Source organism: Phacochoerus africanus, chromosome 11 (genome assembly GCF_016906955.1).
Source record: "Phacochoerus africanus isolate WHEZ1 chromosome 11, ROS_Pafr_v1, whole genome shotgun sequence".
NCBI classification, from domain to species: Eukaryota; Metazoa; Chordata; class Mammalia; order Artiodactyla; family Suidae; genus Phacochoerus; species Phacochoerus africanus.
Genome location: NC_062554.1, coordinates 26,910,587 through 26,927,915, shown reverse-complemented (window position 1 = coordinate 26,927,915; position 17,329 = coordinate 26,910,587). Strand labels below are relative to the sequence as shown.

General features: G+C 37.9%; 1 protein-coding gene across 3 annotated transcripts in view; it reads left to right on the top strand.

Annotated features, from left to right (window-relative positions):
* The window catches only part of SESN3 (sestrin 3), a 72,818-nt gene that overhangs the window by 32,041 nt on the left and 23,448 nt on the right, over nt 1–17,329 (top strand). For all 3 annotated transcript variants that reach the window (XR_007131030.1, XM_047754452.1, XM_047754453.1), the window contains exons 2-4: nt 8,748–8,813; nt 11,689–11,886; nt 14,114–14,296. Coding sequence is in view for 2 of the 3 variants with exons in the window: in XM_047754452.1 (XP_047610408.1) it covers nt 8,748–8,813; nt 11,689–11,886; nt 14,114–14,296 (447 nt within the window). In the remaining variant the exon portion in view is untranslated. The remainder of the gene's footprint in view (nt 1–8,747; nt 8,814–11,688; nt 11,887–14,113; nt 14,297–17,329) is intronic.

Here is a 17,329-nt window from a genome sequence, read left to right as displayed (position 1 = left end):
GCCACTATGGGAACTCTTGGAACTTTTTTTTTTTTTAAAAAAGATATTGTTATTCAAATGGCCATAACGTAGCACTTTCAAAAATGAACCTGAAGTTTAGCTCACACCATACCCCATATTCAAGTTGAATACTCCAAAATAAACAAGGCACCATCTCAGCCCACTAGCACTTGACAGCTTAGTAGGGGAAAAAGGAGGTAGGGAAATTGATAAATGCAATACTTAGAGTGGCAGTGTTTTGAGATTTCAGTTTAAAAGTTTGTAATCAGTATTAGCTGTTGAAGAAGGCTGAAATTCATTTATTAGTGACAGTATCTTCCCAGTAGACCTCAAGTGACTATACCTAGTGTTGAAACTGTTGCAGGAAGGACTTTCCGTAGCATTGAAGTTTTTAAAATTTTTTTCTTTTTATTGGAGCTGCAGCTGCCAGCCTATGCCACAGCCACAGCCACAGCCATGCCAGATCCTAGCCACATCTGCAACCTACACTGCAGCTTTTGACAACACCAGATCCTTAGCCCATTGAGCCAGAGATCAAACTTGCATCCTTGTGGACACCATGTCGGGTTCTTAACCTGCTGAGTCACAATGGGAACTCCTGGTAGCACTGGTTTTTCATAGCTCAGTTGAAAGGGGTCCACAACTGAAGTGTCAGGCCCTTAGAAAGACAAAGAGACAGGGGGATTTTGAGTGCTCTTTGGAGTGTCCGTGACTTTCTGCCATACCCTTCTTGGGAGGCTGGGCTCCTGGTGCTCCTGGGGGGTCCCTACACCCCTCAGCTCCAAAGAATAGATGAGATGTTGGTGTGATACACAAGATTCTCACCCTAGATACTCATTGCCATTTTCTGCTTCTCCTCTCTTTTCTCACCAAATGACCTTAGATCTCAGCTATTTTTATTGTATTGAAGGTCAATATATATTTTAATCTAGAGTAGGAGAGGTCACGGTCTTACAAAATCATCTTTTAGGCCATTTTGGAATGGCGGGAAACAATGTATATTCCAGGTAATGACAGACATTTAAACTGGAGTTTACTATAAAATTACAAATCTATTACTATTAATTTAAAACCCATTCTTTTCTCATTTAGGGCTAGAGAGCTTTTATCTACGTGTTCCTTTCCATTTGCCCTTTCCCTCTGAAATATGTAATGTCATCAATTTCCACAAACCCAGTCGTTATTCCTGAGATTTTCTGCCAAGGAATAAAAAGATGACATCAGCATTATTTCGTAGCTTGGAGCCACCTGCCCATCTCTGCCCTTTTTGCAGTGGTTTCTGCCAAAACGGAACATCTAAAAAGACTGGAAGGAGAATCAACAACTGTAATTTACTATTTGTATTGGTAATTGCAGTTGGCTTTTTTATGATCACACTTCAAAGTTTTGTTTGGGGCGTGTGTTTTATATTTAAGCTATTTTGTCATTGTAGTGTATTAAAAAAGAATGTTGAAGCTATTAAACTATCTCCTGAGGGTATCTTTAAAAATCTTTAAAAATTGAGTGATTAATATATTCAATGGAGTCAAATTTCTGCTTTGCCAGAATTTTTTATATGGTGAACAAGTTTTTTCAGTCTCTTAAGTGTTTGTATGTAAAGTTAATTACATTACTCTCAATATTATTCTCTCCCATAGATATAAATTCATAAGCAGCTTTTACATTTTAATATGTAGGATATCTATATATTTTTTTTTACTTTTTAGTGAAATAAACTGATGAAAAGTAAAAATTAAATTGAATAATTCATTTAAAAAGTATTTAGTAGCTTAAAATGCAGCAATTCTCTCTGGTAGTTGGCCTTTTAGGGGCAAGTAATTTGCTGATTACCTCTAAAGACTCATAATTTTAAGAATTCCTAATATCCATGTATCTTAATTTTCTGGTGTGACTAATTTATATAAAGTGATCTAGTAAATTGCCTAGCAGTTAATTCATCTTTATCCTTTCAGTGTTTTGTTTTCTATCACATAATTACTTAGTAGGCATAATTTCAGCTGATGAATTTCCATCATAACTTCCTTCAGCTATAATAACATCTGAAAAAAGAAACTTTCCTTATGGTTGCATTCCTCAGATCGCAACCCTTATAAAATAATCTCTTAGGGCACTTGGAAATAACAGAATAAAAAATGTGACTTCTTGTTTTATGATTGGTTTTTCTCTTGATTAAAATTATTGAATTTTATGGAAAAATATCTTAAGCAAATTCTGTGACTATTGCCTAAGATATTTGAAGACAGATCACAATTAAATTTGCTATTGTTTAAAATTTCTTGGCTGCTGTGAACAGTGCTGCAATGAATATAGAGGTGCATGTATCTTTTTGAATTGTAGCTTTGTCAGGATAGGTCTCCTGGATCATATGGTAGTTCTATGTTTAGTTTTCTGAGAAACCCCCCATACTGTTTTCCATAGTGGTTGAACCAACGTACATTCCCACCAGCTGTAAATCAACTGTACTCTAAATTTTTTTTTAAATTCCTTAAATGTTTTTTACCCCTTTTATTTTTAACATGACTTAGCATTTTAGAGAATTTCCTTTCTTCTTTTTAGTTGGTGATTTAAGGTTGCCATCAAATTAAGACTCTGAAAAATGGTATCTGCCAACTTTTCTGCCATGGTGGTTAGTTTGTTTTTTTTTGTTTTGGTTGTCTAGTTTTAACAGTGAAATGAAGTTTTTATTTCTATGGGTTCACCTTAATGCATGTTTATTCTGCTTATGTTCATTCCTGAATTTTTAACCATTTTGTACCTTTTCATTATCTGAGTAGCTGAAATCATGACTAATCAATCTGTAGAGCAGTGGTGTACCCTAGAACCTTTAGCAGTGATGGAAGAAATCCAGCTTATTATCCACTAGCCACAGTGGCTGTTATACACTTTAAAATGTGGCTAGTGAAATTGAGGCGCTTAATTTTTAACTTCTATTTAATGTTAATCAACTTAAATTTTAAAAGCCACATGTGACTAGTAGCTATGGTAATGGACAGTGCAGTTAAAAAAAAAAAAAAATCCACAGCTTGTTTTCTAATTTTGGTTTTCTTCACAGAAATGAAACAAGATTTATGATTTAAAGGTCATTGTGTAAGATTTACTAGTATGATCAAAGTCATATATTTCCCAGGATAAGATATTGGCTTTATGCTTGAGGAACACATGGCAACATTATTCCTCAAAATCAGTGCAGCTGCAGGTTATTTTTACTTATAATGTAGCACAACCCTGGAATTCTTCTATCAGAGTAGCATCTGTTGTGAAAGTATATCACAGCTATTTCTAGTTTGGGGTGTTTTAGTGGAAATTGATGGAAGGAAAATAAAAATGAAATCTTACTTTGTATTGTGCTTTATATTTTTTACACTTTTATGTGTGGTCTCCTTCAAAAGCTAAAGCCTAGAATTGACATTTTTCTCGGTGGTGAGGGGAAAATATTTCTCAGCAGGAGAGGAAACCCTTAGGATTGAGAAAGAGCTGGGGAAAGGATGATGCAAAGATTTCATTGGGAAAAGGCAGTTCTAGGATGTAGACACTGTACTGTTTGAATGCAGATTCCTAGGGTGAGGGGTGAGCGAGAACTAAATCAGAGCCTGCATTACTGGTGTGTGTGATGATTGTATAACTTAAAGAAGAAAGTGAGGAGCAGCTGGTTTGGGATAGGGGATTCGTTTTAAACATGTTAATTTTAAGGTGCCGTATGTCACAGGCAGTTCAGAATGTCCCCCAAACTGATGAAAGGGCAGAGCAGAGCTAGCTCTGAGCTAGAGAGCAAAGACCCAGGAGTCGGTCGCAGGGCTTGCTCATTATCACAGGCCCTTTTCTCGCCTTTACCCTTTCCACCCTCCTCCCCCAAAATAGCAAAAAGTCACGCAGTTCAGTAGAGTTTTGTTTGTATCAAGAAGATGGAAGCCATAGATGAGAACACATCACTCAAGAGAATGGTTATGGATGAAAGAAATGTAGAGAATGTCTAGGCAAAGAATAGAAGTGGTTGGTAAGTGGATTGGATGGTGCAGTGCTAGGAAAACTGAGCTGCGAGAGAGTTGCCTAGAAAGAGGCAGATCTGAATTGTGCTCCGAGGTGAGAAGGCAGCTTATTGCACAGGGGGCATCTCAGTGGGGGTCTGAAGAGTGGGGGGTGTTGGTGTCCAGTGGATGTAAAGTTTCAGTTATGCTGGATGGAGACATCCTAGACAAATGTGGTACAACTTTGTGCTTATACTTGACAGTACTGTACAGTGCACTCATTTTGTTAGGAGGGTAGTTATGTTTTTTTAACTGTAATTTTTAAAAGGGAGGGGGAAATTCCTTGATATTTTTCTGGAGACTTTAATATATGTGCAGACATTGAGACAAAGATTGGCTGATTTTTTTTTTTTTCTTTCCTGAATTGCTTCTGTCTGGATCCAGTCTCAATTTGGTTAAGAGCATTTCTGCAATTATATTAAAATGCTTGGTTATGGGATTGAGTAGGTGTGCCCATCAAACCAGTAAGTCTGCAGAGCAGTCATTTCACATTCGGAAAAGCATTAAAATGCCTAAAGATGTAATTAAAAAAAAATCATGAGTTCCCACTGTGGCACAGCAGGTTAAGGATCTGGTGTTGTCTCTGAGGTGGTACGGGCTCAGTCCCTGGCCTGGTAGTGGGTTAAGGATCCAGCATTGCTGTAGCTGTGGCATAGGTCACAGCTGCACCTTGGATTCAGTCCCTGACCTGGGAACTTCCATATGCCATGGATGCGGCTGAGAAAGAAAAAAAAAAAAATCGCATATTGTCTTAAACAGCATTTCTGTGATGGAGCTGTCTGCACAGGCCTGTACATTGGCTATTGGATACTTGAAATGTGGCCAGTTTGAATGAGCAACTAGATTTTTAACTTTATTTAGGCTTAATTAATTTAAATTTAGCCACATACGGCTGATGGCTACCATATAAGGTGACCCAAGTTTAGAGACTTCAGAAAAATTAATCGGGCATAAATAAAGTAGGAGCCCAGTCCTTGGGCACTTTGGATTTGAAATAAAGGCTGAGGGAAAGTATTACAAGATATTACAGGAAACCACAACTCCAACTAATCGTTGTAAAGGGTGTCTTTTGGATATGGTGCTCTCCGGTTTTTTCTATGCCTTATTTTATGAATTTTAAAAACATTTCAGAGGCGGGGAATAAACTTTGAGTAAAATGAGTTTTAAGTATAATTTATAAGTTGCCTTGATCATGAAAAAATTTTTTCACCTTCATGGAAATATACAAAGCAGTCAACTGAGACAACAGTAGAGTCCTTACCAGAAAAGATGCTCCTTTTACAGAAGCAAGAAGTAGGCTGATCATATCAGTAGTGATGCCATTAAAAAAATATAAACAAGGAAATAAAGGTAATGGTAAAACTTAAAAATGATGTTAGTTTTTCCCTTCTCTTCAGTGTATGAACAGCTCTTGTAGGTGAGGCCACATCACCTTTCCCTGGGTTCTTGCAGTATCTTTCCATTTTGTTTTGCTTTGTGTGGGGGGTTGTTTTTTGTTTGTTTGTTCCGGCTCAGGTCCAGGGACCACGTCACTCCCAGAATTGCATTATTAAAAACTCAGTTCTGATCCACAACTCAGTTTAAGAAATATTACCTCTATAAGTATGCAGTTAAGTTTTCAAACATTTGTGAATGCTGTTTTTCACTTTTGAGTTAGTGGGTTATGTGAACATTTTATTTTCAGTGAAAATAAAATTGGTAAAAATATATCAGTACTGTGCAACAAGAACTTTAAATATATCTATAACCTAAACCCAAGGAAGTCTACACCTGGGAATCTTCCTAAAGAAACTGTCCTAGGAGTTCCTGCTGTGGCACAGTGGGTTAATGACCCAGCATTGTCTCTGTGCTGCTGTGGGCTTTATCCCTGGCCCAGTGCAGTGAGTTAAGGATCCAGCATTGCTGCAGCTGTGATGTAGGTCGCAGCTGCAGCTTGGATTCAGTCCCTGGCCTGGGAACTTACATATGCCATAAGTGAGGCCAAAAAAAGAGAGGAAAAAAAAAAAGAAACTATCCTAAGTACCACAGAATATTCCCCCGGGATAAGGAGCATAAGGATATTCATCAAAGCATTATTTATAATAGTGGAAACTGTATATAACTCATAGAAAATGTCTAAGTAAATGATAACTGCTAAAGTGATATATTTCCATATCACTTTTATATGCACCTGCTTTGGACTATATCATATGATGTCGTTAGTTAATACATTTCTGCCAGTCTACTCCTTATTTGTGTCCCTCCTGTCCCCAGCACATTGTAAATGCTCCATGACTATTTCCTGAATAAATGAACAATTGAATGTAGACACAGATTAAATCCAGTGTCCGTTGCTTCTCATCAATTGGTTAAAATTAATAGATATTATATCCCTTTAAGAGCAATAGTGTGCAGTTCCATTTGTGATGAAAACCTATTTTTGATTTAAACCTCTTTGTTTGGTTCTAGAAAATACTTTGGTAGGCAGAATAACTATTTCAGGCCTATAAAGGTAAATTTAGTTGATAAATGTATCAGTGGTTTTTATAAATAAATCATATTTGTAATAAATCATTCTCTATCTCCAAAGTCCCTTGCATACTTCTAGTTTATTTTCCTCCCCATATATTTTCTCTGAAGTTTGTGGGTTTTTTTAAATAAATATAAATTTATCTCTATTTGTCTCCCTATTGACATTTTTCTCCTCAAATCTGTGATGTGTTCTCACAGTCAGTTCCTCTAACTGCTTTGTTTATTTGAAAAGATCAATTGTCAAGGAAATTGCTTTTCACATATTGGCACATGAGGTGGTATTATATAGAGAGTATTTGAAATTCTATTTTCTATAACTTACAGAGGCTAGCAAAGGGAAGAACTCTATTTCCTTTTAAATCTTTTTTCTGGGTAAATCTAGGTGACGGTTAATGTAGGCAAGAAATACCGATATTAGAAATTCTAAATTACTCCTTTTTACGTGGAATCCTCTGATATGCTAACCGGGAGATTGAGATCTTTTTATCATCACTTCACAAATACAACCTCGATGCCTCAGTCTCTCTAAAACATTAGCAGTTTAAGATGATGATTAGGTAAAATTTTTATTTCAGTAGAACCCTGAGAATTGATAAAGACTATGTGGCAAGCTCAGGAGGGCAGGAACCATATCTGTTTGGCTCACCCTGTATCCTCAGAGTCTGTCGCAGTATCGTCGGATGCCTGGCTGCTTCCTACTGAAATAAGGGATTTAAATAATTGTTTTGTGTTTGGCAGGTTCTTGGATTATAAGGAAGAACAGCAACAACAAAAAAAAAGATTCAGGTTACCTTGTGCAGAAAAAGAGAAGGAAGAAGAGAGGGGGGAGGGACAGAAAGAGGAAAAAGAAGAGTTGCTTTCTCTTGTGAATCCTTAGACACTCCCGAGTGGTTTTCCTGTAGAAGCAGGTATCTGCTGATGTCTACTCTGCTGCTGCTTCATTGTTTCCTCTCTGCCTCTGCCATGTTGTGTCTCTTCTCTATTAGATCACCTTCCTTTCCAAAACTCCAGGACTCTACAATCTTTTACCCTCGACTTGCTTTGGGTAGAACTTTTTCATCGAGGCACTCACAGGGCGCAGATCAGCTTTGGTGTTGATTGGTCCAGTCGTCCGTGGCCAGGACGTAGAGTAATGTGAAATTGATGTTGCCCTTCTTGGATAAGAAACCACCTAGAGCTACTTCCTCATTTTAGCAGTTTCCTGAGGAGGGCTTGGTGGCGAACTTAATATTAACGCTTTTTCAGCAGACATCTGTTCCCATGTTTCAGTTTCCCACTCAGTTTTTATAATATTTATAAACCATGATATAGTCCCTATTTTCATCTATGGCTTTGGAGGGCTCCTATTTAGAACTTTAGACTATTACTCTTATTGTAACAAAATTAAGTCATTTCTCCTATGTCTTCTCCTGGCTAAGAAGGATTTCAAAGCATCAGAGCCTCCCTCTGACTATTCCTCCTCTTCACCCTGCCTCCAGAGAACGAAGTTAGTCCCTGATGAGAGTTTTCTTGGCTTATACGATAGTCCGGCTTAAATGAGGACACCAAAATATTTTTCAACTAAAACAGTTTAACAAAAAAATGAAAAACGTCAATTAAGCAATTGTTAAGACTACGTAGGATAGCAAGCGGAACAATAAGCCTGGTTAAAGTCTCCATTTCTCAAATTAACCTCTGTTTCTCCAAGTTTTACATTTTTCTTAACTCAAAGCCTGAAAACTTTACATTAGATATGCTTATTCCTCTTTTATTCAGAAAGAAAAACACAAGTCAGAGCATTGCTTTGGGGAGTTGCATGTAGTCCTCTTAGAATCTAACCTTTCCTTTAGTTTTCAAATTGAGGTCTAAGTCTACTCATATTAGATATGATTTTATTATGGAGGTGGATGGTTTCCAGTCATGTCAAATATGGACTAAAAGCCTCTGGTGCTGTAGAGTACGAGGGAAATGATGTTTGAGGAGTTTACGGTGTACCCTGTACTGTGGTAGGAGCATGTCTGTCCCATTATTTTGCTCATACAGTGTCCCTCTGGGTTTTTGTTGTTGTTGTTTTTGGATCTGAGACCCAAAACTTGCTCTGATTTTACATAATTCTATTTATTTATTCTATTTACTTTAGTATCTTCACAGTAAATTTGCACCAATTTAACTTTTCTTGGAAAGTTATCACTAAGTTATCATTAATGCTTAAAACTTTCCTTTTAAAAACAGGATAAAAGAATCAGAGTATCTCAGCCCTTGACAAGAGGACCAAGTGCCTTTATTCCAGAGAAGGAAGTAAGTATATCTGTCTTAATACACACAAAGTGTGATTAAAAAAAAAAAAACTTAATCGTGTCAAAGAATATCTTTTTTTAATGTGGAAGTAAACATGTGATGTACTCTTATTTCTTATTTATATGTCAGAAAACCACAGAGGTATTTTCAACTTTCACTTACAAGATTGTGTGTGTGATAATCTGCCTTCTTATTTTAGAGTTAGGCTGTACTAGAAGGTTAGAAAAATGTAAAATTTAAAATACCGTATTTGATTGCTTTGCTAACAGTAATAAAACTTAATATTAATCTAAGGTTTAAGGTTTTAAAATGGCCAGTGTTTCGTGGTGATTATAAGTTACATAAATGTTAAGAAAAGACATTTTGAAATGAAAGAGTGAGTTTCCCCACTAAACCTATTTAATTTCTTTATACTGATATTTTATCACTAGTGGTTACTCTCTTTGGTTCTAAGACTCTGATGGACCCGAATGTCACAGAATCTCTGCTACAAGCTGTCCCCGTTGATGAGGGTGGGGAGTCCAGATGGTAAATGCAAGAAAGAAAGGTTATAAGTTGACACAAAGGAGATTATAATAAATTCAAGTTTGTGTTGCCTGTTTTGTGGGTATACAGCTCTATGAAAGACCACAGCAGTGTTTAGGACCTGTAGATTCTTCGATGCTTCTAAGTTATACTTGGGCTAAGAAAAGTTTAATAAAGACCAGTAATTCAGTTTTTCTCTGCTTACAAAGTTATTAACTCATGGAGTTCCCATCATGGCTCAGTGGTTAACGAACCCCACTAGTGACCATGAGGTTGGAGGTTCGATCCCTGGCCTCGATCAGTGGGTTAAGGATCCGGTGTTGCCGTGAGCTGTGCTGTAGGTTGCAGACGAGGCTCGGATCTGGTGTTGCTGTGGCTGTGGCGTAGGCCGGCAGCTACAGCTGGGATTGGACCCCTAGCCTGGGAACCTCCATGTGCCACAGGTGCAGCCCTAAAAAGACAAAAGACCAAAAAAAAAGTTATTAACTCATACTGACTATGGTTATATATACAAATTTTCTGTTGGCTGCAAAGATATCATTTATTTTAAAGTAGCAGCATTATTCCTATACTGTTCAGAAATATTTATAGAGTACCTGTTATGTGTCAGGCATTGTCTTAAACAAAAGGATGAGTAGAATTTGAATAATATATGCCAGGTCATTGCCAGAGTCAGCAGTTCTATCATGTTCCTTTTGCCTTTTTAGTGACCTTACCATTTACATGAAAGCCCAAAGTTAACAGTAATGTTTTGGGAGTTCAGTGACTATAGCTGATCTAGGTGGTGACCATGCATTCGAGAAACTGCTGTGCTTGTTCTATTTCCCTTAGAGAGCACAGGGCTGCCCTTAGTGGAGTGATTGCCTGATATATCTATATAAAGACTTCCTGAAACCCAGTCATTTACATAGTATGTGTCTGAAGATAATCTGGTTTGCAGAAGCAACCACTGTTTTCAGGCTCTATTTCATCATGTGAGTCTATTAATGTATTTTAGGCATCAATTAAACAGAAACAGCTTTTGCTGAAAAACAAAACAAAAGCAACAAATATTCTATCCCTAATTATATGTGGTTTATCTTGATCCTGTTATGTTTTTAACTATTATCTTGGTCCCTGTAGTTAGCAAAATGGGGGGAAATGAGCAAATGGAAATATATTTGGCTCTGTAATGAGCTGAAGTGGAATGCCTCTTTTTTACACCATTATGATGAACATTTCCTCACAATTTACACTTTTCAAACATTGTATTTCCTTCAGGATTAAATTTTCCTTAGTCAATAGTGCCTTTGTATAATTCGTACTTATTTTCAAAAAAGACAATAAAGCCACCCCTGAAGTGTAAACAGTTTCTTAATGGCAGTGTGGATTTTTGGAAAGGCCATGGGTCTCAGGAGATCTAGATTCTAGACCAGGCTCTGCTATTATGTAGGTATATGAGCTTGAATTTATCTTGACTGTTTCCTTATCTAAAATAAAGAACATATTCTTCTTAAGTTCTAGAACTCGATTCTAAAATACCAATAAATGATGAACTAGTCCCAGAAGTACACATCTGATGTCCATTAATTCCCACAGAGCTGGGTCCTTCCAAAAGGTGCTAATGAGCTCCTAACACCTTCCGAGCCAGCTCTTGGTTTGATGCCCAAGCTGTCATTGTTTATAAAGATATATATAAATAATCTATTTTTGAGAAAGCTCTTTTGATTCCCTTGGTTGCAGCAAGTCCATTTTAATAACTTACCTTGTCTTTAATAATTAATAGATATGCTTAAAGTAGGAATTCTATTGTCCCTATTAATTTTTCGATTAACACTTTCCTACAAATCATATTTTTTCTTTGTCCCTAAAAAGACTGCCTAAAGCTTTTTTTACGTTTAATAACAAGAAGCAAAGGCTCAGACTAAGAATATTTCTCTTAAGATAATGTGATTAAGTATCTTCATAGGCTATTGAGATAAAACTGTAAATACATTAAATCAGATGCCATTACTTTTGTCTCACCATAAATTGGTGTAACAATAATCAGGCAAGCAGGCCCTGACAATTTTGCCTTATGCGTCTGGCAAAGCAGATGGGAGCTTCTTTTCTCCAGTTTCATGGCTGTGTGTACAATGTTTGATAATTTGACATTTGTTGTTTAATAAATTGTGGTCCCAGAGCCAAAAATGAATAGTTTTTTGTTTTGTTTCTGTTTTTTAAATTTCTGATCCTAGTATGGGCAACGGCATAATTTCAGTGTCTGGTAATAATCAAAAGAACATTCATTTGCTTCAGTCGTGGCATAATGTATGTAAACCAACGGCGTGTTTACTTCTCAGTCATGATTATGTTGTTTCTTGGTGGTAAGGTTGTCCAAGCCAACACATTGGATGAACGTACTAACTTTCTCGTGGAAGAATACTCCACATCCGGTCGCCTGGACAACATCACCCAGGTCATGAGTCTGCACACGCAGTACCTGGAGTCCTTCCTGAGGAGCCAGTTCTACATGCTGCGCATGGACGGCCCGCTTCCACTCCCGCACCGGCACTACATCGCCATCATGGTGCGCTTGTTTCCGGTTCCGGGTTCCCGTGACGTCATCCTCGCTTAGGCCTTCTCCCTCCTAATAGTAACTCTGTGTTCGCTGCCAGCCCAGTATGATTATGTGGAGATAAGAACCGAAGAAGTCTATGGCCTTTTGGATCCCAAGCTTTAAGCCAGTTCATATACTGAATGTTTCTCATTTAATTATCAGTAAAATCACTTTCCATACTTAATCTCTTAATGGTTAAAGATGCTTGTTGGGTCTGAAGTCATGTACCTACTCACCTACAGGCTAAGTTTTTGTTCCTGATACCTTGCTTTTATTATTAATATGGAACAGTTGTTTGTTCACTTTTTTTTTTGTTTTTTTTTTTTTTTTGTCTTTTTTAGGGCCGCTCCCACGGCATATGGAGGTTCCCAGGCTAGGGGTCTAATCGGAGCTGTAGCCACCAGCCTAAGCCAGAGCCATAGCAACGAAGGATCTGAGCCGCGTCTGCAACCTACCCCACAGCTAACGGCAATGCCGAATCCTTAACCCACTGAGCAAGGCCAGGGACCGAACCTGCAACCTCATGGTTCCTAGTCGGATTCGTTAACCACTGAGCCATGACAGGAACCCCAGAACAGTTGTTTGTTAACATGTTTGTTTCATCATCCTGCACAGAAAGGATGTCACTGATTTGGCACAATCTTGGAAATCGACTATATTTCCATCAAAATCTGAAAAATAAAAAATAAATTTTGAAAATAGAACATCACCAATTTGGCCAAATAATAGGAAAGTATCAGGAGCTGCCATTGTGGTGCAGTGGAAACAAATCCAACTAGTATCCATGAGGATGCCAGTTCGATCCCTGGCCTGGCTCAGTGGGTTGGGACTCTGGTGTTGCTGTGAGCTGTGGTATAGGTCACAGACATGGCTCAGATTCCATGTTGCTGGGGCTGTGATGTAGGCTGGCAGTTGCAGCTCTGATTCTACCCCTAGCCTGGGAACCTAACATATGCTTCAGGTGCAACCCTAAAAAGCGGGGAAAAAAAAATGTAATTGTAATGTATACATGTAAGAATAACCTGACCCCCTTGCTGTACAGTGGGAAAATTAAAAAAATTATTTAAAAAAATAAATAAATAAATAAATTTAAATAAATTAAAAAAAAAAAAAGGAAAGTGTCAGCACCAAAGGAGACTAGATAGTAGAATTCTTAAATAAATTATAATACTTCTAAGTTTAGTACTTGGTACAAACTAACTAATGTTTGGTAGGGGAGAGAATTATAAATTGGGGTGATAGGCAGCAGGGGTAAGAAGGGTAGAAACAGTGCTACAGTTGGAGTGTTGCTGGAGAAAAGAGGAATAAGAACAAGATGCAAGTGCTGTGTATTTGGAGAGGTTAGCAGAGCAGCTGGGCCGGCACAGTGAGCAGAGCCAGCCGGAGTTAGTTTTCCTCAAGTTTAATTTGTTTATGCTCTCACTGAAGTTTTCAACAACAACAAAAAAAGGGCTACCTTCTGTGTGTTATTAAATGATTAACTTGGCTAGGATTATTCAGTTTAAGGTTTGGAGAAGAAAGAAATAAAGTGTAGAAAATAGAATAAAACAACACTATTTAACTGAGGAGCAGACCTAAGGAGAGGAGAGGTGAAAGGTTGGCTTTGCCTGGATTTACCCATTGTCACTATCAAGGCCGATTCTGGTGAGCACATGTCAGAAAAGGTCATTGAGCTTCAGTTTCATCTCAATAGGATGATGTGCACAGATAAGGCTGATTCAGAGTTATCTGAAAGGGAATGAGAGAAATACTCAAGTTAGCATGCACTCTGAATTGGTGTAATACAAGTTAATGAGATTTTATTATGTTTTAAATAGAATACAGTTGATGTCATTTACTCTAATGAACTGGACATTTATTTCCTTAACAGAGCTAGAAAGTGGCTCTAAGACGACCCTTAGCAACTTCTGGATGAGGAAGTAATTGGCTTCATGTGACATTTGCTTGTATAAAGTATCAGCTTTATGCATTGATTCAGGAATCTATGACAGTATTGTGATATAAGTTGTAGGAAGAGGATTCTATAAGAAGAATTATTAGCTATAAGAAGAATTATTAGCTATAAAAATGCTTACTTCTATCTAAATTATTATTTTAGTAATATAGAATAAGACTATATACCATGACTGGTTTTTGTTTGTTCTTTAAGCTGGGTTACCATGACTGTTTTATCCAGTAACTCTTGTCTTTGTTTTAGGCTGCAGCTAGACATCAGTGTTCTTACTTAATAAACATGCACGTGGATGAATTTTTAAAGACAGGAGGTAATGCCGAGTGGTTGAATGGTTTGGAATATGTACCACAAAGACTGAAAAATCTTAATGAAATAAACAAGCTATTAGCACACCGACCCTGGCTGATCACAAAAGAGCACATTCAGGTACTGAGTGTTTCTTTAAGAAAAGAAAAAGTTTACTGATGATTCTCACTAAGAGTTAATATTTTAGTCAAATATTTTGCATAAGGCTTTATTTTGAATACTTGCATATTAGGAACTTGAAAATAAAGATAGTGTATTCATATATGTAGAAAAGATAAATTTAGAAAGTCAGCGGGTTCCATTTAAATATAAATGAATACTTCTCTCTAAGTCATCAGTAATTAGCTTGTATAAGTGTTTTAGGGAGTAGTTATGAGAAGAGTTGATTTCTGCTTTCTAGCATAGATGGAACAAAGAAAATGCACTAGCAGGATAAGGTACCTGGGTTCTCGTCTCTATTTCTGTTACCCACTAGTTCATGACCTTTAGTAAGTTAACGTCTGTGGGGTTCAGTAGTTCCATCCCATTCTATAAAACCAGGGGCCTAGATTAAATGAGTTCTAAACTCCTTTGTAGTTCTAACATTCATAGTTTAAGTACTTTGAAAAAAATGATTTTGCAAACAAGAAGTTATTTCCCAACTGGTGTGTGAATGCTGACATGCTTCTAGAAACTAGAGATTAGATAAGAAATAGAATTGTGATTGGCTGGAGCCCTTGGCCTTGAAAAGGAGAGTGTGAAAGGCCTCCAGGGTGAGGTTGTTGGAGAATATGCTTTGCACTGTGCTTGGTACTTGGTCACTATTCAATAAATAGGAGTCATTATCTAAATTATGATGAGCAGAGCCTTAGATATTTAAAACCCCTGATTGCAATGCATAGAAATGTCGCTGGATTTTTGTTTGTTTGTTTTTTGAAGGTTTTAAAAAATTGTTTTTGGGTCCTCTTTTTAAACTATTGTTTTGTGAGTTATTTGCCCAGTTAAACCAAACTTAGCTTTTGTCAAACTGCATATTCTGTTTTTATCTATGTGAAAATCTGTGAAGCACAGTGAGGTTTATATTCTGGTTTGATGATATGTTAGTTAGCTAAAGGAAAGAACCCTTGTTTTTATGCCACATGTTAATAACTTCGTGCCAGATACTTTGGTGAATCTAAAAAGATAGACCCTGCCCTTGGACTTGCTTGGCATCTCAATGGGGAGGTACAGGGAGGTAATGACAATGATTCCAGCACAGTAGCAAATGAAGGTATAGGAATAAAGACAATGGGACCAGGCGGTTTCACAAAAGAGGTAACATTTGAGATAGGACTTAAAGAGTAAGTGGGAATTTTCAAGTAAAGGAGGGCATTCCAGACAGACAATGGAATATGAAATATTATGAAACAATAGAGAAGTAGCTAACAGTTTCAGGTTACTGAAGTGTGATTAAGGGTGAGGGAGAGGGGATGGGAAAATTCGGATCATATTGTGTGACGCAATGAACACTGCATTAAAGTATTTGTATTTTATCTTCAGAAAGTTATGGTCTCCAGAATTAGGAGGCACATAAGACAATCCTTCCAAATGTTAGAAAATGTGTGGGTGTTGTCTCATTCTTTTACGTTTCTATATTTGTGTATTGTATAATGTTAGTGTGATAGGACCTGTCTATAACTCATCTATATAAAATGTTGTCTTTCATAAGTATGTAGAAATTTATTTAAAAACATACATAGGGGTTTTTACTGTCAGAAGTATAGATGATCAAAGGAGCTTAGACTGCTATGATGAAGCATTGAGAATCCTTAAAAGTTTCTGAGCTGAGTTGTAATAGGAGCATATTTGGGGATGAAGAGGGTAAATTATAAATGATACAGACTAGAAGCAGGGAAGCCGGTCAGAAAACATTTGCAGTAATCCACCTGAGAGTTTGGGGTTTTTTTTTAAAGCCATAGGGAGATAAAGAGGAGGGATCAGATTGTATATGATTATTCTGCATGAGACTACACAGGACTTGGTAACTAGCAGAATGTGAAGATGGAGAAAGGGGCTGGAACCTGAGACTCGCTCTACATGGGCAAAAAGCAATGCCATGAGCAGGATAGCACACACAGGCATGAGAAGAAGAGCCTGACATCTGTGTGATGATGTCCTGTTACTGAAGGAAATGCAGGTCTGTGGCTCAACATAAAGGATAGATCAGCAATAAAATTGGATAGTTGTTTACAGATAAGCAAAGGTCAAGTTGAAGGGGTGAATGATCCATCTGGGGATATATTGTACAAGGAAGAAGATTATAGATAGACTAGATCAAGCTGACATTGCAGAGGCAAGCAGGAAAAGAAGAGGGTGGGAGGGGGATGGAGAAGGAGCCATCTCAGGGTGGGAAGGGCACTACTAAAAAAATTATAGAATTGCTGAAGTCAAGGGAGAGTAAGTTCAATCAGGGAGGAAATGAAGGAAATGTGAATGCAGAGATCAAATAAGCTAAGGACTAAAAAGAAATAGTTTTGGCCATTTGAAGGTCATATGTGACCTTAGTGAAAGTAGCTTCAGGCGTTTGCTTGAAAAAGAAGCCTGGTTATAATGAATTAAAAGTGCAGAAATGAATATAAAGTGAGAAATCCCAGGTGATCAGTGCTGTTACCCTTTCAGGTTTCATGATAATCCTACAAAGATTGGCAAAGGCATTGGACAGTCTACCAATCTTTTTGGAAGCTCTTCGGCGGTATTATCAAAAGTCATAGGAGGAGTTCCCGTCGTGGCGCAGTGGTTAACGAATCCGACTAGGAACCATGAGGTTGCGGGTTCGGTCCCTGCCCTTGCTCAGTGGGTTGACGATCCGGCATTGCCGTGAGCTGTGGTGTAGTTTGCAGACACGGCTCGGATCCCGTATTGCTGTGGCTCTGGCGTAGGCCGGTGGCTCCAGCTCCGATTGGACCCCTAGCCTGGGAACCTCCATATGCTGCAGGAGCGGCCCAAGAAGTACCAAAAAAAAAAGTCATAGGAGTCCCCATCGTGGCGCAGTGGTTAGCGAATCTGACTAGGAACCATGAGGTTGCAGGTTCGATCTCTGGCCTTGCTCAGTGGGTTAAGGATCTGGCGTTGCCATGAGCTGTGGTGTAGGTTGCAGACACGGCTCGGATCCCACGTTGCTGTGGCTCTGGTGTA